This window comes from Melopsittacus undulatus (assembly GCF_012275295.1).
Source record: "Melopsittacus undulatus isolate bMelUnd1 chromosome W unlocalized genomic scaffold, bMelUnd1.mat.Z SUPER_W_unloc_4, whole genome shotgun sequence".
Classification (NCBI taxonomy): Eukaryota; Metazoa; Chordata; class Aves; order Psittaciformes; family Psittaculidae; genus Melopsittacus; species Melopsittacus undulatus.
This window is the reverse complement of record NW_022993946.1, coordinates 292,876-314,823: the sequence shown is the minus strand read 5'-3', so window position 1 is coordinate 314,823 and position 21,948 is coordinate 292,876. Positions and strand designations below refer to the sequence as shown.

Sequence of the window (21,948 nt, the reverse complement as noted above, 5' to 3'; positions counted from 1 at the left end):
GCACATCATCATCAAATCAAACTGACATATCTGACTGAAGAAAGAGGAAGAACTTCAATTTCTGTTCAGTGGCTTAGTGTAGAAGGACTACAGAGCACTGGGAGAGGTGCTTAGGGGCTCTGGAGCTCAGATAGTCTTTTCGACAATTCTCCAAGACACAGGGGAGGACCTTCCAAAGGCAAGGAGGATTGGACAGGTTAATAAATGGTTAAAAGGGTGGAGTCATAGTCAAGGGTTTGGGTGTCTTGAACATGGGGCCCAAATTTGTAGGCCAGGTATACTGGGGGCTGGTGGAGCTGCTCTGATAAAGAAGGGGAAGAGTGGTTTTGGTAGGAGACTTGTCAAGGATGCTTTAAACTAGATGTGTTGGGGAGGGGGGCATCATTCCATCCAAACAAACCAAGTCAGTTGCCAGCACCTGTAGTAAATGCTCGGAGCAATGTAGTGATATTCCAGCCGCTCCAGCCAATGAGCTGGCTTCATTTGGGGAGTGGAGTAGAATTGCAAGAATGTAAATTTCATAGGTTGAGATAAGAATAGTCCAGTAACTAAGGTATAATACAAAACTACTACTATTACCACCAATAATAATAATGATAAGGGATATAACAAGGGGAGAAAATATAAAACTAAAAAGGAAAGGGAAAAAAAAAACAACAGTAAACTCAAGTGATGCACAATACAGTTGTTCACCACCCACCAACCGATACCCAGGCTGACCCAAGCAGCAGTCTGAGCCTTCTGGGTAACTCCTCCCAGTTTATATACTGGGCATGATGTGCTATGGTATTGATTACCCTTTTAGCTATCTACTGGAGATGGTCCAGTGGAGAGCAACAAAGATGATCAAGGGTCTGGAGCATCTCTCTTATGAGGAGAAATTGTGGGAGCTGGGCCTGTTTAGTTTAGAGATGACTGAGAGGGGATCTCATTAATGTATATAAATATCTCAAAGGCGGGTACCAGGAGGATGGTGCCAGACTCTTTTCAGTGGTGCCCATCGACAGGATGAAGAGCATTGCCCATAAAGTAAAGCACAGGAAGTTTCACCTTAACATGAGGAAGAACTTCTTTATGTTGAGAGTGGCAGAGCACTAGAACAGGTTTCCTAGCGGGGTTGTGGAGTCTCCTTCTCTGGACACATTCAAAACCTACCTGGAATCATTCCTGTGTGTCCTGGGTTCGGCTGTAGCAGTTATTTTTCTCCTTAGTAGCTGGTGCATTTCTGTGTTTTCGACTTTAGTCTGAGAACAGTGCTGATAACACACCAATGTTTTTAGTTGTTGCTAAATAATGTTTGCTCCAACTTTTTCAGTCTCATGCTCTGCCAGTGAGGAGGGGCATGGGAAGCTGGGAGGAAGCAGAGACAGGACACCTGACCCAAACTAGCCAAAGGGGTATTCCATACCACAGCATGTCATGCCCAGTATATAAACTGGGGGGAGTTACCCGGAAGGCCCAGATTGGTGCTTGGGTCAGTCTTGGTATCAGTTGGTGGGTGGGGAGCAATTGTATTGTGCATCACTTCTTTTTTTTTTCCTTTTCCCCTCTTAGTTTTATATTCTCTCCCCTTGTTATTTTCCTTATCATTATTATTATTGGTGGTAGTAATAGTATTTTTGTATTATGCCTTAGTTACTGGACTGTTCTTATCTCAACCTGTGGGATTTACATTCTTTTGATTCTCCTTCCCATCCAACCAGGAGTGAGGGGGAAGAAGTGGGGCAGAGTGAGCGAGCAACTGTGTGATTCTCAGTTACCAGGTGGGCTTAAACCACAACAGTGTGTAACCTGCTCTAGGTGGCCCTGCTTTGGCAGGGGGGGTTGGACTGAATGTTCTCCAGAGGTACCTTCCAACAGTAATGATTCTGTGTGCAGCTGCAGCGAAGAAAGCCAACAGGATGTTGAATTAAATCAACAAGGGCATCACCAGCATAAAGATGTCATCCCACTCTACTTAGCACTTGTCAGGCCACACCTGGAATACTGTGTTCACTTTTGTTCCCTGCTTACAAAAAAATTGTTGACAGGCTGGAGATGGTTCAGAGAAGGGCCAAAAATATCAAAGGACTGGGAAGACTGCCGTATGAGGAAAGGCTGAGAAAACTGGGTTTGGTCAGCCTTGTGAGAAGGTGGCTCAGGGGACACCTTATCACTATGTTCCTCCAGTATTTAAAAGGTGGCTACAAAGAAGCTTGAGGCTCCCTTTTTACAAAAAAATCACATAGAAAGGATGAGATGTAGAAGTTATTCCCAGGGAGATTCCGGTTGGACACAGGAGGAAAATTTTTCACACTTTTAAGATTTGGCTGGACAGGGTGCTGGGACATCTAGCCTAGGTCATGCTTTGCCAAGACAGGTTGGACCAGATAATCCTTGAGGTTCCTTCCAACCTGGTATTTTATGATTCTGTCACTAAAAGTTGGGATAATAAAACTCCTTAATACCAATGTAACGTTAAGAAGCAGGCACTTCTTTATTGCAGCTCTTGGTGCTAAGTGGAATTTTCACAAATCAAGCACACTCCATGCCAATTTTGTCATTACATTTAAACACAAAAATTACAAGGTAGTACACTCTCAGTTATGATGATTGGTTAGTGATTTGCATATAATGATAATATCTGCTGTGTCATTCTCTTTTGTTACTAAGCTTGCAATGAGGAAGGCTCCTTCACCTGGGCAAGGGTCTTCTCGGTCTGTGGATGTATATTTTAGTATTATAATGTGAGTATAATGAGGATAGTTCATTTAAAGGACACCCTAATCTTAGTTTGTTGCCAAGTTGGCTGGCTAGATACCTACCTTGCCAGATTGTCAAATATCTCATCTTATATACAGTAGACCCTAGGTGCTCTGGTTTTGGTCTAAAGAGTAAAGAGAACAGGGACTTAAAGCAACACAGTGGCAGATTTCAAGTAACACAGCAACCCATGCTAACATAAAGGCTAAGTTCTTAAATCAAGCTGTTCCTATAGCTATCTGTTTCACAAACAAACATAATATAGGAAGATTCAATAATACTTAAGATATTCTGCAACAATTCTATGAATTTCCACATAATTTTGTCATTAAAATAAGCATCACTTTGCTCTCAGTCTGCAGCTCCTTGTAAGACAAAATAGTATTCATAGTCTTCCTCAAAGAAATCAACAAACTGGAGAAACCTCAGATATTGAGGTCCTAAAGAGGAGAATTAAGCAAACAAAAACCCCACCCCAAACAAAAAAAATATATAGAAAGATGCTGCATATAAGAAATAGTTTCTAACAGTTTGTGTAGATGTGTGCTTTATGGATGATTAATAAATAAGTTTTCATGCCTTGTCGGTGCTATGCAACATGGGAAAATAAAGCCATTCAGTGTATCAAGAAGCTTGTAAACAGGCTGGTAGCTTAAAATTGGAGGCAACAAATACTTGTTGAAATAGAAATTAATGTTCTTGCATGTGATAACAAGGTGGTTTGAGTAATTTGAATTGGGTAATTTTCATGTCAGTAACTGATTATGGGGGAAGCAGAAGCAATGTGTAGTCACAGGTTCGCAAAAGCACAGGAGGGTAGGGGTGAGTAGGTGGGCTAAGTCAGAAGGAATCAAATGGAATATTTAAACTTTCTCCTTATAGATAAAAAGTGGTGGGGAATTTCTTGATAGATTGGAGTATACCCGGAGTCTGGGATTCTAGAGCATCTTAGCAAGAGTGAGTAATTATAGACTAAGTTTTGAACTATGTCCAATGATTTTGCAATAGCCATTTCATATGGGATGGGTCTTTAGGTAAGTCCTTTTGGCATTTGGAGCTACTTCACTAGATACAGAAAAGATAGCAAAGAATTTTCAAGTCCTGCTGGAAGATGTACTCTTAGATGAACTGTGGCTTACTTGCATGTGTTAGGGAAAAATTCTTCTGTGAGGAAATTTGGGAAGTAAATGATATTTAACTTTTCTTTTTCAACCATGGTATTTTCTAATGTGACAGACTAGTGATTGGCAGCTCTTCTGCTGTTGCTGTTACTTGTTAAATGGTGTTTTCTCTCCTAGTGTTTGGACGTGGCAGAGGGAGAGGAGCGGGGAGGTTTTCAGCCCAAGGCATGGGGTAAGAAACATGCAGAGCACAGATTTTGGCAATGATCAAACTCAGTGGCAATATTAATTAACGATATTAATATTGTCTCTGTATGTATTAATATTGCTGTGTGTTTGATATCCCAATATGAATGCAAAAAATCGTAGATTTGTTAGATGATTAATGGATTATTTTTGTTTTGTAATTATACACACCTATATAAACCTAATGTAAGTTTACCCAATGTCAGTATCTCATACTTGGAGAACCTATTTGTACCTATCAGTAGCAACCACATAGTGCCTTGGAAGCTGAAAGTTCTGTGTCTCTTTTTTCCCCTTTTTATCTATGTCTGCTCATAGGTGAAAAAAAAATCCTTTGAAGCAAAAAATATGTGGAAATTGAGATGTTAAATTTAATACAATTTCAGCTAAAAATGATGACACATGTGTTCTCTTCCATTTCTTAACTTTAAAAACTCTAGGACATTTAACCCTGCAGACTATACGGAGTCTTCTGCCACTGATGGCTTTGGGACAAAATCAGATATTTGGGAGACTGGTCAGAATGATGCAGATGATGGAACTGGTAAGATGCTTCAAGAAGTGGAACGATTGAAATGAAGAACTGTAGCAAATTGCAGTTAAAATAACCATTCTATTAGTGTTCAGTTAACTTCTGAAAATGTAAATACATCTCAGGTGACACAAATATTAGTTCACTTTTATAGCTTATTTGCTACTGATATGCTGAGTACATGCTGTAGCCTGAGTGACTCTGGTTAGAATGAAGGGAAGGCAGTTTGCCTCTTTTGGTTGGTTTCGTTTGTTTGTTTTTAGTACTAACAATCCCTGGAGAGACAAAGGGATTTGAAGAGTTATTGGAAGAACCTTGATTGTGAAGAAATGTTTAGATATCTGAAGTACTGCTTAAGAGCTTGCCTAATGTAGTTAAGGAGTCTAAGTTCTCAGTGACACTGGGATAGCAGCCCCACCTGTACCACACAGCAATGTAAGGATGTGAGGTTGTGATGGAGGAGAGTTCCAAGATCTGACACCTTTGAAAAGAATTATTAACTGAAGCACTGAAGCATGAGTAGGCACTTGAATGGAAGCCAGAAGAACAGTCTGTCTGTCTGAAGATAAAGGCAGCTATGTTTTTTTTTTGTATGAAGTTTCAAGTGTGAAGTATGCACTCCCAGTTAAGGGCAAGACACAGACATAGTTTGGAAAGGAACCACTTAGCAATCATCTCATGGTGATTCAGAAATGAAGAATGTGACCTGCTTGTCTGTGATTGGGAAAACAGGATACCTTGCTGCTTCCCATACTTTGTGACAAGAGATGAAGACAAAGGAAACCCAGTGTCAGGATGAAGAAATTAATGTATGTTATTGTCCACACTTGGGAACCTTTGAATGATAGGAGATTTTTTTTTTTTTTACACCAGCAAAGGGGAGCTTTTCTGATCTCTTCACTGTTGAAGCCTACTCAGATGATTTTTCATCAACTTCTGTGTCAAGGGTGGAAAGAAATGATACTGGAGGGCAGTGTGTGCTTTGAACTCTGCTGTGAGCCTCTTGAGATACAGCTTCATTTCATACAAGCTGTTCTGCACTTAACCAGAGAAAACAATAACAGGCTTAGAGTTTAGGAGGTGTTATTAGGCAGCTGTTTTGTCACTCTTTGAGTGCCTTCTAGTCCAGTGTGGGAGAGTGGCACTGAGTATATTAATGGCTATTGAAAGGGAGCTCTTTTGCCAAATTATGGCATCTTTCTAATGAATTACTTTTGAAATTACTTGTTGCTATAGTGCAAACAGAAATGCACCTTTAACTTTCAGTCATGCTAGTTTATCAAATAAACTTATCAGGTAATGGGTTAGAAGGACACCTAATGGCTTGAAAATTCCCCAAGGAATACTGATACTGTTTGCTATATGGTAGCAGCAGGCAGGGTATGTTGTCACAAGTAGTGCAGAAGCAGTAAGGTTAACTAATTAAAGACAACATACAAGAAAGGCATGGCGAGACTAAACCAGAGGTAGAAAATTCATTTGTTTAATGAACTCAACTGTAAGGCTGTGGCTTACAAATAACTGACTTGTGCTCTACTTCCCAAGTGAGCTTGAATGTTTGTGACCCTCCCTGCTAACTCTAGGTAGCCTTCATGTGCCTCTCCTATGGCAACCTCTCTTCCTTCTTGTAGCCATCTCCTCAGTCTTCAGTAATGGAAGAATTCTGCCTAGGAATAAGAGTAGTTTGGTGTGGGTAAACAGATTCCTTTAAGAGTACAAATGTGTCTACATAAGGGGTTTGCTGCTGACCGAACAGATTGGTGGAAATTCAAAATGTACAAGTTGATATGTGGAATTTCTTTTTGGATGTCAAGTGTGGTTTTGCTGTTAGGTTTTGTAGATGTCACTGGGAACTGCACTGAACTTCAGTAACGCAACTTAAGGTGTGTATGGAAAGTTGGGGAGCAAAAAGTATAAAGAAGAAGGTATGAGAAGGCATTTGTGAATTTTCCCTGGCCCTGTCAGATGATGGTTTGTAGGGGTATAAATGAGTGGGTGTTAGTGTAGGGAGTTCCTGCAAAATCATTTGCTTGGTGGAAATTTAAACTAGTTAAGTGTGAATGTTCTTTTTGGGTGCTAAGTGCCTTTTTGCTGATAATCTTAATTTACTTTCAGTGCAAATGGAAAAGACACCATAACTAACAAAACAAAAATATGTCTATGTATATGACTGTAGGAGGAGTGTTTTATTTTAGTGTTTATTCTTTAGAAAAGCTGTAGGAATGTCAGAATAAGTCCCCGAGTCAAAAAGATCTCTTTTTAAAGAGTAAGCTTTAAAATGGAATAATTTAATTTTGTCCAAGTGGGAAGCACTTTCAACCTTGTGATGGAAAGCATCTTGAGGTCTATTAGAGGAGGCTGCAATTGGGGTAGTAGTTTTAAAGCAGAAGAGAGAGTGCTAGGAAGATGGAAGCACAGATAATGAGGAGTGGCAGACAAGGTATGGGGCTGGAAGCAAGTTGTACAAAGTTGAGCTGGTGGTTTGGCTTGTTAATCACAAATATTAGTTTTCAATTGTGTTTTTTTTGGTCAGGTTTTTTGTTTGCTTGGTGGTTTGTTTTGTTTATTTATTAATTTATTTCTTTATTTTATTATTTACAATGCTGTTACCTTAGTTGCAAATCAACAGTCCCAGTAATAAATAAGTTACTAATGTGGAGTTACTAAAGATGTGAATGTATATATGTATGGTAATCCATAAAACCTGCAGTGGGCTAGTGAGGATGTCAGATAAAAGTATACACTGAGGAAGTACAGGATGGAAATCCCTCTTTTCATTCCTCATTACCCAGTCCTGTTTCTTCTTTCATCTTAGAAAAAAAAAAAATTAGCTCATGCTAGCTACTTGAAAATTAGTTTTTGATCTGCAGTTACATTAAAAAAGGAGATAACTGGGCAACTACCCAGAGAAACAAAACCAGTTTTGCATGTAAAAAAGTTTTCTGATATAAAAATATTTGCAAATATAAACTTTGTGAATTTCTGAGTATTCACTAAGTATTTCCTCTTTAATCCAGTGCTGGGAAAGAATTGACATCAACATTTTAAAACAAATACGCTATTTTTTTCAAAATGTAGTTGCCCCCATATGTGCTCTGAAAGTGCTCTAGAACTTGTCCTGAATTGTTGCAGGCACCAGAGGAATTGTTGTAGCCTGAATGAAAGGTGTTTCTAGGTGCACCATCATGCAATCCTATAGAAAAGCTAGCTGGTTCTGTGGAAGTAAAATTTAGCAATGTTGGTTGAAATAAAAAAAGAGAGTAAAGGGCACATCTTTAATGGTTCATAACATTTAAGTTTAATTGTATTCTAAATAATTCAGCATCAGATTTTCTGCATCCTATTTTTTCTAGAAATGAGCACAAATGAAAGGCAAAGAGAAGGGACAGGTAGGAGAAACAAAATTACCAGAAAGGTCATCCAAAATGGAATAAACTTAAACACCGTGATTGAACTATTCTATGATTCTATGATATTTTCTTACAGTCATGATGAGAGTTCAGTCTCTTACCTTTTTTGTAATGTACAAGTCAGTGGGATCTTAAGGTCCTTTCCAACCTTAACTATTCTATGATTCTGTGATCCTGCACATCAAATCACAGTAGGAAGAAAAGGACATACATTTGGGATAGACCAAAATAAAATTATTTTAGGGCTAGTATCTATGGCTGATTATTTTTTAAAAAGGGGAACCCTCCTAAAAATCCCAACAAAAATACCACCCCCAGAAAAAACAAAACAAAACAAACTCCAACCACAAAAATGAACAACCAACCAAAAAAAACAACCGAAAATCCCACCAAAAACCAAACAAAAAACCCAAACACAAAAAAAGACCAGCCTTCCCCCCCCCCCCCCCCCCGAAAAAAGAAAAGCCACCAAAAAAGCTCACCAGAAAACCACCAAATAAATAGTGTGGCAGGGAGTGAGGAATTGGAGGAAAATAGCTGTGAAGACTTACCAAAACCATATAGTATATTGCTTTATAACTTTCTAAAAACAAATTTGTTATGAAGGGAAATATGAAAGAGTCAAAGCCATTGAGGTTGAAGTTGCTATGACAAGGACCCTTGAAAACACAAAGCATAATTTCAGTGGAAAACAGAGAACTCTTAAATTGTGATGCTTTGCAAGGCTTGGGGGTAAAGGTTGGGCAGAGAATATATGGGAGTTACAATAATGCCAAGGTGGATTTTGGACTAAAAGGAAATTATATACTTGTGGCAAGGTCAGACTTAGAAATCCATCAATAGGAGGAAATAGTTTGCAAATGGGATTTAATGCAGAGAAGAGCAGTGAAATAACTGAGGCTGTAATGATTGAGTTGGGAAGGTAGAGTGTTAATAAACCACAATACTTGGCTTGGGTAAGCTAATAAAAGGTTGAAGGGTTGTGTTTAAAAAGTACTTAAAAGGTAAGCTCACAGAACAATGGTCATAAGTAGGAGCAACTGGCAAACATTTAAACTGAATGTCAGGAAAATGTCCCAAGTATTATTATAAATAGGTTTGATCTCCCAAAAGTGACAGGGGGATGTTCAAAAGTTGGGCTTGATTTGTCTGAGCTCTTTTTGTGTTTGTTTTAGCAGACTCTGACCTCTGTTGTTAGAGTTCTGGCACCAGCATAAGGTTTCTCTTCTGCAGAAGCAGACCTTTCTCTGGCAAATACCAGAATGTATTTCTTAAAGAAGAAATACCATAGGAAGAGCTCCTGTGCTGGTTAGGGGAAGGGAAAGAAAATCAACTGTTTCTCTAAAATCTTCTGTTTGTTGGGCTTTACCTCCTTACCAAAATTACTGTGGAAATGTGTGTATTAGTCTGGAAATTTGAGGCATTGTAGTAATTTTTCTGTGCTCAGTTATGATTATTAGTTATTTTTCAGCATGTAGAAACCTCCTGGTTAAAGGCTGTTCAGTAAAAGGTGAGCATGAGATGTTTCTAGCAACTCTATATTGCTCTACAGAGCTAACACAGGGTGGATGTTACCTTGCTCAGGACCTGCCAAATAATTTTGGACTGCAAGGTATAAAACTCACCTCTTCTCCCTACCATGTGTATAACTTCGTTGAAGGTTTGTTTGCCTCACTGGATTAGTGCTATTTGACCCTCATCTGCTCAAACCAGCGCATTCATAGAATCATGGAATAGTTAGGGTTAGAAAGGACCTTAAGATCATCTAGTTCCAACTGCACTGCTATGGGCAGGGACAGCACCCACTAAACCATGTCACCCAACGCTCCATCCAACCTGGCCTTCAGTGCTGCCAGGGATGGAGCATTCACAACTTCATTAGGCAATACATTCCAGTGCCTCATCAGCCTAACAGTAAAGAACTTCTTCCTTATAGCTAACCTGAAATTCCCTTGTTTAAGTTTGACCCCATGTCGTGGTTTAAATCAAGTCTCCCTACTCCCGGAGAGTTAGGAAGAAGAATCTAAAGAATGTAGCCCCCACGGATTGAGATAAAAACGGTTTAAACTAAATCTGCACAGTTCCCCCTCTGTTCCCCTTCCCCCCCCCTCTCCTTCCCACTCCCGGAGGGATGGGAAGGAGAGCCGGAGGGATACAACTCCCACGGATCGAGGTAAAATCAGTCCAGCAATCAAGGTATAACAGAAGTAAACTACCGGTACCAATAACAAATCAAAGTTAGAGGAGACAAACAGAGAGAGAGAATACGATACCACCCGCCGCCACGAGGCCAGCAGCCGGAACCCCCCAGCCGGAAGCCACAGCCCGAGCTTCCCCTTTCCTTCCCGAGCTCAGCCCGGCGTGTTAACTCCTTCCCTCCCGGCTAGCTTCCAGTCCCCTCCCCAAGCAGGACGTGCTGTGGTATGGAATACCTCCCCGACTAGCCCAGACCAGGCGCCCTATCTCTCCCTCCTCACTGGCAGAGCATGAGCTACTGCTGAACCCATGACACCCCATTTCCCCTTGTCCTATCACTGCAGTCCCTAATGAAGTCCTTCCCCAGCATCCTTGTAGGCCCCTGCCGCAGAATGGACTCAGTCAGAGATCAACATGATCAGACAAAAAGCCATTTATTGCAAAGCATTAACTCCTTATATACTATTGCTTACACACACCTACAGCAATTTGGCATATCATGATTGGATACTTGTCTTGAGGACCCTTAGTGACTAACACATAATTGGTTAAGCACAGGTGTAAGAACTTGACCTCGAACGCTTGCCAACAGTCCACAGTTCTCATAACTCAGTGAATTACAGCTTCTTCTTATCTTGCTTGCTTAGGCTTCCTCGGGCCTCCCACAGCCTTGCTGTATCCCTCGGAGTTATTCAGAGCTCATGTACCAAATATCCATTCTCCTGTGAGAACACTGTCTCCACATCTCCCCCTTTTTAGTTTTATTAAAAGTTTTTTACAATTTGTTGTGTCTGCTCTATCACTGCTTGACTTGTGTAACATAACAACCCACTACTCTAGGTAGCATTATTTCAGTAAGATTGGTCTGATTTGAAGTCACTTGAACCTTTATAGCATGTGCCACACCAGTGAATCCTACACACCATATAACAGGTTGGAATAATGGGGATTTAACAGATGTGCTCAGTATACTTGTCTATTACCCATGGTCACACATAATAAAACAGATATTACAAAGATTTTTACGAAGATTTCTACCACTGCTGTTTCTTTATATGGTTGAGTTCTGTGGCTTTGTACGTTTCGCTGACAGTCAGTATGGCCCTGTTGATAGCTGTACACAGCTGGGCCTGCCCTTTTTCCCCTGGATGGCTCTCTGATAACAGTGGAGGCCATCCCTCACATCAAGGTCTGGCATGGCATGTGTCTCCACCGCTCTATGCCTGCTGGGTTGCAGCCAGCAGCAGAGCTAAAGGTTCTTCTTGGTGGCAGACACAGAGGCCAACCCAGTCTTGCCCTTGACTGTGGTATCAGGCATTTGGTCAATCTCAATCCTTGAACCTTGTTGTCAATGCAGAGTTTCACCTGCTTCACCCAGTAACAAGTCACTACTACAGCAAAGCACACATGGATTTACATTAGCAGAGTAACTATTACAGAGTGCATCAGCATGTTGAAGATGCTAATGGCAGTGGGTGACTAACCAAAGAAACTTCCTACCAGTGGAGTTCTCCCACCCTCTCAATTTGTTCCATTACCTGCTTTGTAACACTGCCATCATCTTAGAATCTTTCTGCCTTTTTTCTTAGCATTTTCTAGCAGCTGCTGCAAATTTGAATTCTTTAACATCTCTTTTACAAGTGACAAATCCATACAATGCAAGGTATTGTTTCTTGTTAGCAACTGGCTAGTAAATGCAGGTGGTTTTATACGCAAAATCACAACCTCTAATAATAGCTACTTTACAAGCACACATAATCAAGCTGTTACTTTTCAGTTGCCCCCAAGTGATGTTATGCAATCATTCGTTTTTCTCTTCCTCTATCTCATTCTGCTTGGGGTTTTCATGGTCAGCTCCTGTAGCTGATGCATCAAGTTCTTCCACTCATCTGTCCAGCTCATGGCAAGGCTTCACAAACTTTGCAGGCAGCCGCCACAGACCTCTAGGTAGGAGGACACAAATATACCCCTTCTCCCAGGTTATCAGTTCTTGAGAAGTAGATAGGTTAAAGCGATTTCTTAAAGCAGAAGCATTCTGATGCAAACGGAATGTGAAGCAGCTGCAGAAATAGACTGCACATTTTTAACAGTCAAAGGGGTTTGCTCCATCATTACACTCCCCTTTTTTTCTTTTTTTTTCTTTTTTTTTCTGTCACACATGCAGAATCAAAAGCAATACTTTTGGCTAAGACCACATTGTAACATTATAAGGGGGCTTTCCTTGAACCCTTTATATTTGATCAGCCTATCAGTGTCCCAAGAAAGACGAGACCCTTGTGTCCGACCGGCCTGTCTGCATACCATTGTGGGAACCGTATGGGACAGCCCACTGTATTGGAGGGTGATTTGACTAACCTATTCAGGAACCCACGCTGACAGCATCACTGAATCAAATCCCTTATGTGCTGTTGATAGGACACTGGCTGGAAAACAAGCTTGAAGCAATACACAACAAAACTACAGTCATTAATTACAGCTAGAGTGAGTTATCCTTACCCTTTTTTTTTTTCAAAGTCGCTCACCCTGCTTTGCACAGCTAAAACCACCGGCCTATCGGCAGCAGCCTTCTCAGCAGCAGCAACCATAAATACCTGCCGCACTTTTGCATTAACCCTTTCTTGCCTGAAATGTTGAACTGCTACCTGTTAAAAACTTTTACATGAACCTGACAACAAAAACATATACAGAACACTGTCTGCCCTCATCACAAACACACACACACACACGCATGGGATCCCACAAGCACACTCCACGCAACTACAATATTTGACACACAAAATCCAGACAATCATTGCTCCCACTACACGGTCCCACATGCAGAGCATGGCACAAGGAACTTGTGAAGACTATCAGGAAATCAACTCCAAGAAGCATCATCGCAGTGCAAGGTGTCAGGCTCAACCTTAGCGGACGTCCCCGCAGAGGCTCTGCCTCCCTCACATTGCATGAGGCTTGGACTTTTATACTGACCAAAATGCACACTCGTTCCAATACACGTGGCCAGCCTATATTGGAAGAAGTGACAAGCCATATCTATAAAGGTTTCCAAGGGCTGATAGAAACATGGACATACTTATATTTACCAACTTCTAGTACATGAGTATCACAGAGAGACTGTATCAAAGGAGTTGTATATGGGGTCCCAACTCCACGGTCTGACACATTCTGCCCGATACCCCTGATAAGAGCATACAAGAGACCTTCCATCTCGAGTGGGAAGCACACACACCATGGGAAACTGTGCAATACATCCACATCCCCCACCTATCTCACTTCTCCCTTTACAGCTGCCCATTTATCATGAGGATTTGGGGGATATAAATCAGGCTTCTTTTCCGGATGAATAGGCTCCAGGTCAAAAGCACCATCCAGGTCAGCATCAGCATTATCAAGCATCAGAATCTCAGGAGCAGCAACAGCAAACTGATGAACGCGCACAGGCTCCTTCTCCGGGTCAATAGGACCTGAATCAAAAGGATCAACTTCATCCCCGACTTCAATGTTCGCAGCCGTAGCGGCAACTGGCGGAGGTTCGGGGGGGGGGGGGGGGGGGGGGGGGCACGCTGGTCTCCATGATCTCATTTTGTGACTTTAACGTCTCTGAAACAGTTCTCCAAATAACTAACAAACTTTTCACAGCATCATTGCCTTTCGTGGCTGCATTCCACAGCTTATCTTCTGCCCCATTCCACAAGGATATCTCAAATCAGGTAGACTCATCAATCTCTGCGTAATGAGTCTTCAACCATTTCAACATTAACTTTAAGTCTGTCTCTTTAAGGGTTGCTCCCTTCACCTTAAGAAGGACTGAAAACATCCATAAAACGGGGGCTTCTTCCTTAGTAATTTTTTCCCAAGTCTCGAGATTAAAAGCTTCGCCAACTCCCACAATTAACTCCTTACTCCAGGGCAACAATCTTTTTAGCATAGCTTCATCATAGTCTGTCCCTCTCACAGAGAGGATATGTTGGAAGAGCTTAAGTATTACTTCTTCTTCTTAACTTAACTGTTTTCCCATCCTTAAGCTCCCTTCCAACCGTCCGGCTGCTCATTTTATTTGCACTGTGCAATGTCTTCCGGGCTCACAAGGCTCCGATCCAAGGATTCCGTCCTCCGAGGCTTCTGCCTCCTGATCTTGGTCCAGCCATATCGATTCCAGGCGATTTCTTCACGGCCCAGCGATTCACACCCTCTTCCTTTTCAATGTGAACTTATAGAGGGTCCCTGTTTGGGCGCCATATGACGCGGAATGGACTCAGTCAGAGATCAATGTGATCAGACAAAAAGCCATTTATTGCAAAGCATTAACTCCTTATATACTATTGCTTACACACACCTACAACAATTTGGCATATCATGATTGGATACTTGTCTTAAAGACTCTTAGTGAGTAACATATAATTGGTTAAGCACAGGTGTGAGAACTTGACCTCGAATGCTTGCCAACAGTCCACAGTTCTCATAAGTCAGTGAACTACATCTTATCTTGCTTGCTTAGGCTTCCTCAGGCCTCCCACAGCCTTGCTGTATCCCTTGGAGTTATTCAGAGCTCATGTACCAAATATCCATTCTCCTGTGAGAACACTGTCTCCACAGGCCCCCTTCAGACAGTGGAAGGCTGCTATGAGGTCTCCACGCACCCTTCTCTTCTCCAGGCAGGATCGCCTCCTTTGATCTGCTGTTTACACTTCTTTTAATGCAGCCCAGGGTAAGGTTGTCTTTCTGGGCTGCGAGCACACACTGCCAGCTAATGTTAAGTTTCTCATCAACCAACACCCCCAAGTCTTTCTCCTCAGGGCTGCTCTGAATCTCTTCTCCACCCAACCTGTAGCTGTGCCTGGCATTGCCTCCACCCAGGTGTAGGACCTTGCACTTGGCTTGGTTGAACTTCATGAAGTTGGTATTGGCCCAACTCACAAGCGTGTCGAGGTCCCTCTGGATGTCATCCCTTCCCCTCCAGCGTATGAAGCGAACCACACAGCTTGGTGTTGTTGGCAAACTTGCTGAGGGCGCACTCAATCCTACCGTCCATGTTGCCAACAAAGATGTTGAAGAAGATCGGTTCCAACACCAACCCCTGAGGGACTCCAGTTATTACTGATCTCCAGCCGGACATTGAGTCGTTGACTGCAGATCTTTGTGAGCAGCCATCCAGCAAATTCATTATACACCAAGTGGTCCATCCATCAAATTGATGTTTCTCCAGTTTAGAGGCAAGGATGTCATGCGGGACAGTGTCAAACGCTTTGCACAAGTCCGGGTAGGTGATGTCAACTGCTTTGCTTTCATCAGTTCCATAGCCCCATCATAGAAGGCCGCCAAATTGGTCAGGCAGGAGTTGCCCTTAGTGAAGCCATGTTGGCTTTCACCAAGCACCTTTTTGTTTTTCATGTGCCTTAGCATGCTTTCCACGATAATCCACTCCAGGATTTTGCCAGGCACAGAGGTGATACTGATTGGTCTGTGGTTCCTTGGGTCTTCCATTTTCCGCTTCTTGAAAATTGGGCTTTTTCCAGTTGTTGGGAACTTCACCTGAGTGCCATGATTTTTCAGATGTGATGGACAGTTGCTTAGCAACTTCCTTTGCTAGCTCCTTCAGGACCCGCGGATGGATTTCAGCAGTTTCCATGGACTTGTGCACATTCAGGTTCTTACGATGATCTCAAACCTGATCTTCTACAGTGGGCCCAAGGTCTTCATTCTCTCAGTCCCTGCGTCTGCCTTCCAAAACTTGGGTGGTGTGGTCAGAGCATTTGCCAGTGAATACTAGGCAAAGAAGTCATTGAGAATGTCAGCCTTCTCCAAACCCAGGGTAGCCAGCTCTCCTGATAGCTTCTGGAGATGTCCCTGGTCTGTCTTGTTTGCTACGTACCTATAGAAGCCCTTTCTGTTATCTTTCACATCTCTTGCCAGATTTAATACTAACTGGGCCTTTGCTTTCTTGACCTGGTCCCTAGCTTCCTGGACAATATCTCTGTATTCTTCCCTGGCTGCCTGTCCTTGCTTCCACCTTTTATAAGCTTCTTTTTCCCCTCTAAGTTTCCTCAGCAGCTTCTTATCCATCCATGGAGGTCTCTTGGCCCTCCTGCTGGATTTCTTTCTAGTCGGGATGCAGCACTCCTGAGATTGTAACAGTGTGGAAAAGAATGCTTGAGTTTAGTGATGACATTAGTAGAAGCCAGGTTTGATGCTGTCTTCAGGGGGCTTGTTTCTAGTTGAACGTGTCTCAGAGGTTTCCTGGTTAAGTAAAAGAATTATTAAAGCAGTAATTCTTCTGCCTTTGTACTTGATCAGAGGTGATGGTATCAGGAACACTACTGCTGGTGTTTTCTTTGCTCATGGTTATTTAATTTAAATGAAAGCTCTGGTTGTTGCTGGGATAACTTTCGTTATGCTGATGCTGGTGGGCAATGCCTTCCATCCATTTATTGCTCTTTCATGTCTGTGCCTCTTGTTTCCTATGGAAGGGATCAGTTTTTTGCATCTGTAGGATTGTTTCCTGTAGTTTTACTGTTGCTGCACACTGTGGACTGTGTACTGTGCTTCAGTGTTTGCCAAATAAATTCTCCCACAAGTTACAGGAAGAAATGTTTTGCAGCTACACTGGAAGTTTATTGACTCTTCTGCTGCCATTATTTGAATTATATATGTTTTAAAATAAAACTGCTCTATTAGGGAAAGGGATTGGGGTTGTTCTTCTCTGAGGAGAGAGTTAACAGATTGGAAAGGAACCTCCAGAAGCATAGCTTAGGTCTTGAATTTGAGTATGTTGAAAGTAGGATTATGTATATCAGAGCAGGTGTTGTGGTTCTGTTTTCTTCAGGCTATGTATGAATTTGTACATGAAAATGGGAGGTCCATGGGAGGACTGTGTAACCTCTAGCTTTCACTGGGAACATAGGAGGAAGCTCTTCCAGTGTTTGGAATTAGTCACTGTTTGCAGACATGTTTATGTGAATTTGGTACCATAGTGGCTAAGAAATTTCTGAAATCAGAAATTAAAGGGAGGTGGGGGGGAGGAACCTCCCAAAATTTCAAATCTGCAGACCAGTTTTCTAGAGCTTCCCATATTTTCAACCACCATGTCCTTGCTTTGTCTTCCACTAATAATGAAAACAGGATCACTTATAAAGCAGAACAGTTGAAATATGACATTACACTTTTAGCAAGTAACTGTTTTCTTTCCTTACCCAAATTACAATAGGAGCATGGAAAAAATCAAGGGAAGAATGGACAGCAGAAGACTGGAATGAAGATGTAAGTGTACCTTGTTGGATAGGCCAATTGATTACCCTTTTCAGAGTTTCTGTATTGTCTTCAAGAAATAAATGTTTGAAGTAATACTTTGCTTTATGCATGCGATATTTCTTATTGTGTTTCTTGCTGTAATTCCTGTTTAAAATATATATATTTAGATAAGCTTATTTTTAAAATAAAATTTAATCAAGAAATATAAATTTATTTTGCTGGGTAGACAATATCCCAAATTAAGTATTTGTGAATTATAGTTCTCCCTTGCCCAGTGCTGCTGGGTGTTAACCGCATAGTTTCCCCTGCTATTGTGTAGGGATTTAAAGCCATATTATCACAAGACTTTTATGTAATTAAACTGCTGAAGTTTACTATGAACTTTAGACTCCTCATTTGATGCCTTTTGTTTGAAATCTGCATAATTGTTCCACTTAGTCCACTTCATGTGAATATTAAAAAAAGGATCTAGTAGGATGCTGACATTAGCATTTAATTGCTTCATTCCTGTTGCTTCATCATGATGTGTTGTCTAAAGTACAACAATTTTGGTTCTCATTCTTTATCAAGGAAGAGATGTCTTAATGTCTGCAAAATATTTGGCATTTGTGATTACATATGAAAATAGCATTTGTGATTTTAAGTTTTCAGTTACTGTATTAAAGCTTAAGCAGTTCAGAAAACAAACTAGGTAGCAAGATATATGGAAAGGAAAACTTAGCTTTTGAGAAGTTTTTCATCTTTTATAGGAACATCCATTATTTCAAGTTTATTTTCAGTAGAGTAAGAGATTGTCTTGTAAGTCATCCCTTTTGTCCCCTCCTGTAGGGTGGCATGTCAGTGTTATCCCTAGGAATGTGTGAATGTGTCATATAACAGATATGAAAACTCTGTGCTTACCTAATGAGAGAGATGTCTTTTGAGAAAAAAGAAACTCTAAAATTCCAAGGTTTTCTGTGTCAGTTACTGCCATCAAAAGCTGGCATCTTTTTTTTTTAAACCTGTCCTCTGTTTCTGCAATATATGCTAGAGGTAGATGAAGGGATAATGAAAATTTATATCCATGTTCTCACCCTGTTTAATGCTGGTAGAACACAGCATTCATAGTATGGGAAGGGTGTTGAGCAATGCTGACTGGGGATAGAAATTTAGAATTTTTTTTTTAATTAATTTTTAACCTTAGAAATTTGCACATGAATCTTGAAAGAGCAGCAGATGAAATCTCTAGCCTGTTGTTATTTTTTATTAATTTTAGAGTGGGTTTTCCTCTTAAAGTTGTGATCATATTCTCCTGGCTAAAGAAAATAAAGTTTAACTACAGAAACTATCAGGAGGGGAGAAATAGAATACATATACATTGCTGGAAAGTGGATAAGGCAAACATTTTCTGTACAATATTGGTAGTCTTAGTTTTTATTTGAAACAACAGCAACACTTTAGAAAAAAAAGAAGAAAACTTATTTTAGTAGGTGTGTTTGCTTTATCAGGAAGCAGCATGAGAACTTGATTTAATTTCTTTAACTTGAGTACTTCATACCAAAACAGTAATAAAGTTTTGTTATTTATGATTTGTTGATGTTCAGTTTTCATGAGGATGCTGGAGTATATTTTCCTGTTGTCCTTCCTTGCCTATCAAATGGCCACAGGAGCTGATTGCTAGTTCTTAAATATATTGTCTGTTTGGTGATTGGAGAATGATTTTTATCATAGAAACAGGAGCTGAAAAGCACAGGTATTTCACTGCAGGTGGAGGAAATGCCCTTGTGAGTCCATTTGCAAATGGTTCACCATTGTTTATTCAGGTCTGGAAAAATGCGAGGACCTCAGTGAAAGATTTGCAAGTGTAGCATATGGTGAGCATAAATAACATTGTTAGGAGCTGATAATACTATTTCCAAAGAATACTAAATACATCTGTGTAATAAAACTTTTAGGCTGCTCCTGTGTGAAGTACGTGTTTTGACAAATGCCGTAATCCCAGCAGACATCTGCATTAGGTGCCTTATAGGAGCTTGTGGCAGTGAGTTTGCCACAGTGTAATGTGGTGTAGTGTAAACTTCAGTGTAGTCGAGCTGGTACATGGAGATGTGTTTTGCATGCTGGCTCACTTGAAGAGAACATTTCCTTTCTGATACATCAAGCATGCTTTTGCATTGTCACAAACATCCTCAGGCTCCTTGATTTGCTTAGCTTTCAGGATTCAGCAGTGTTTTGGCCACAGTTAGTCTTACCCTGTGTTATGTGAGTGTAAGGAACTGTTGACATTACAAAGAATTTAATATTTAACCAGGGGATTGCAGACAATAGGCTGCTACTCATGCCGTTAGCTGAATTCCTTGTGCCATATAAGGCAGGAGTCTCATAGCACTACAAAAAGTACGGTACACGTTGTTACAAAATAACACATACAGTGGGGAAAGGGATGAACAAGAGAAACAGGCTTTTTAATTGCAAACGTGCCTGAGCTGAATCTTCTTTCTTCATTTTGGTCAGTACATAGAGTTGTGGGCTGGCAGCATTATGTGCAGGACAATTGTGTTCCAGAAAGATGGGATTAAAATACACTGTATTGGCAGCAGGAAAAGTAAATGGAAGAAGGACCTGTGGTGGTATTCATTTTTTTCATTACAGTATGTGGAACGTAAGTGGGTGCTAGGAGAGTACATGGAACACTTGAACTTTGCCTCTGAGTATTAAGCGATTTGCTCCTAGTCTGCTCTTCTGCATCCTGCTTAAATCAACAGTGTTTCACAGGAGAATCCCGATCAGATGACCATGTTCAGGGATATATGTGTTTTGAGTAGAGCTGCCCATGGGTTGGCAGATGAAATTGGCTCATGTCCTTGATGTTCTTTAAGCTGGGCTGCCAGTAACGTGGTTAAAAATGCATAATTTCCTGGAAGAGTTGTATTCAAATGTCACATTCTGAAAGGATTCTTTGTGTTTGAATAGGTCAGTTATACTTTAGTCTAAATACAAAGCTACACCAAAGTAGTTAAGGGTGATTTTTGAGCAAATTTGATTTAAAATATAGCCATTATACATGCATATCTTTATCTGGTTAAACCTAACCTGTACTGGCTTAAGATCTATTGTGGCTTACAAGTATTTCTGTTAATAGAAATTAATTAGCCCTATGGAGTTGTAGCTGTTTAACTGCTTTTTTTTTTAAAGAAAAGCTATTAAAAAACCCCAAACCCAAACAAAAGCCTCCCCACCCCCCAAAAAAAAAGAAAAAAAAAACAACCAAACAACAAATGGCAAACAAAAAACACCCCTACAAACCAAAGTCACCTCCTTTACCCCAGAAAGCCACAACCAACCAACTCCCCCTCCCCAGGTATCTGCAATTATCTGTCTTTATTGCAACAGCATGGTGAGAGCAGTTCAGTTTTCTGCTGTGGATAGTCTGACTGATTATAGCAGTATAAGCAGTTACCCAGGACAGTAGGTCACCCTTTTTATTACTGTTTCTGGACTCACACTTGCAGAGCAGTCAGATTATGATATTATTGCCACTCCTAGCAGAAATGCTAAGGAACCACGAAAGCTGGTTCACTGTACATAACTGAGAGCAAACCTGCCTCCGCTGGTGATGTCAGCTGAAATGTAAAACACAGGGATACATGAAATGGGTGAGCAAGAATAGTACAGTGTATTAGATTTCTGCAACAAAATTTATCACAGCTGCTCTATGGAGTCCTAAATTATGTCTGTATAAGGTATCTTTACACTGATGATATACCAGCTATCATGAAGGCCAGGTTGAATGAAGCCTTGAGTGATATGGTTTAGTGCGAGGGGAGTTGGAACTAGATGATCTTAAGGTCTTTTCCAACCCTAATTATTCTATGATTCAATGATTCTATGTTAATTACTTTCTACTGGTGTATTTTTCAGTTAAACTGATGTAGTTACATTGGTATACACACATTGTGTGTTCAGTAGATCAAATTTCCAAACACTTTAAATTGGTTCTTGATTCTGTGGAGAAGTCTTTGCTGAAGTTTGACTATGTGTTTTTGTCTTTAAGCAGAGCTGCAGCATAACTAGTTGTAAAGGTAGCTTGGCTTTACTTTTATCTGAAAGTACATGACAAATATGGAAATTTTGCAGATATCACAGCACTGAAGTGTGAGCATGTATATGATTAAAATGTTTTTCTTCCCCCCTTTCAGCTTTCTGAAACAAAAGTCTTCACTGCTTCCTTTGTTCCAGCTGAGAATCATGTGACTCCTGGGAAAAGGTAAGTTCTTCTTCCATGGTTTCTCTATACCTTAGAAACCTGCTTGGTAAAGCGATATTAGCTTGCACGTATGAAATGTTGACTAAAGCAGAGGGCAGCCTTCGTCAGAGATTAGTAAAGCTAATCTGAAAATTCAATGAATACTTAGGATTGGAAAGGACCTTAAGATCATCTAGTTCCAACCACACTGCTATGGGCAGGGACAGC

At 40.8% G+C, this 21,948-nt stretch overlaps 1 protein-coding gene and 1 long non-coding RNA gene across 11 annotated transcripts in view; one reads left to right on the top strand and one right to left on the bottom strand.

Moving 5' to 3' along the window:
• LOC117438277 (ubiquitin-associated protein 2-like) overlaps positions 1-21,948 on the top strand; it is a 128,350-nt gene that overhangs the window by 31,317 nt on the left and 75,085 nt on the right. For all 10 annotated transcript variants that reach the window (XR_004550682.1, XM_034073803.1, XM_034073799.1 and 7 more), the window contains 4 exons: positions 4,041-4,095; positions 4,550-4,653; positions 17,452-17,504; positions 21,674-21,741. Coding sequence is in view for 9 of the 10 variants with exons in the window: in XM_034073803.1 (XP_033929694.1) it covers positions 4,041-4,095; positions 4,550-4,653; positions 17,452-17,504; positions 21,674-21,741 (280 nt within the window). In the remaining variant the exon portion in view is untranslated. The remainder of the gene's footprint in view (positions 1-4,040; positions 4,096-4,549; positions 4,654-17,451; positions 17,505-21,673; positions 21,742-21,948) is intronic.
• Positions 2,488-8,324, bottom strand: LOC117438278 (uncharacterized). Its single transcript, XR_004550683.1, has 3 exons — positions 8,153-8,324; positions 2,805-2,866; positions 2,488-2,698 (listed from the first exon to the last, which is right to left on the bottom strand). It is a non-coding gene; the product is annotated as an uncharacterized lncRNA (long non-coding RNA).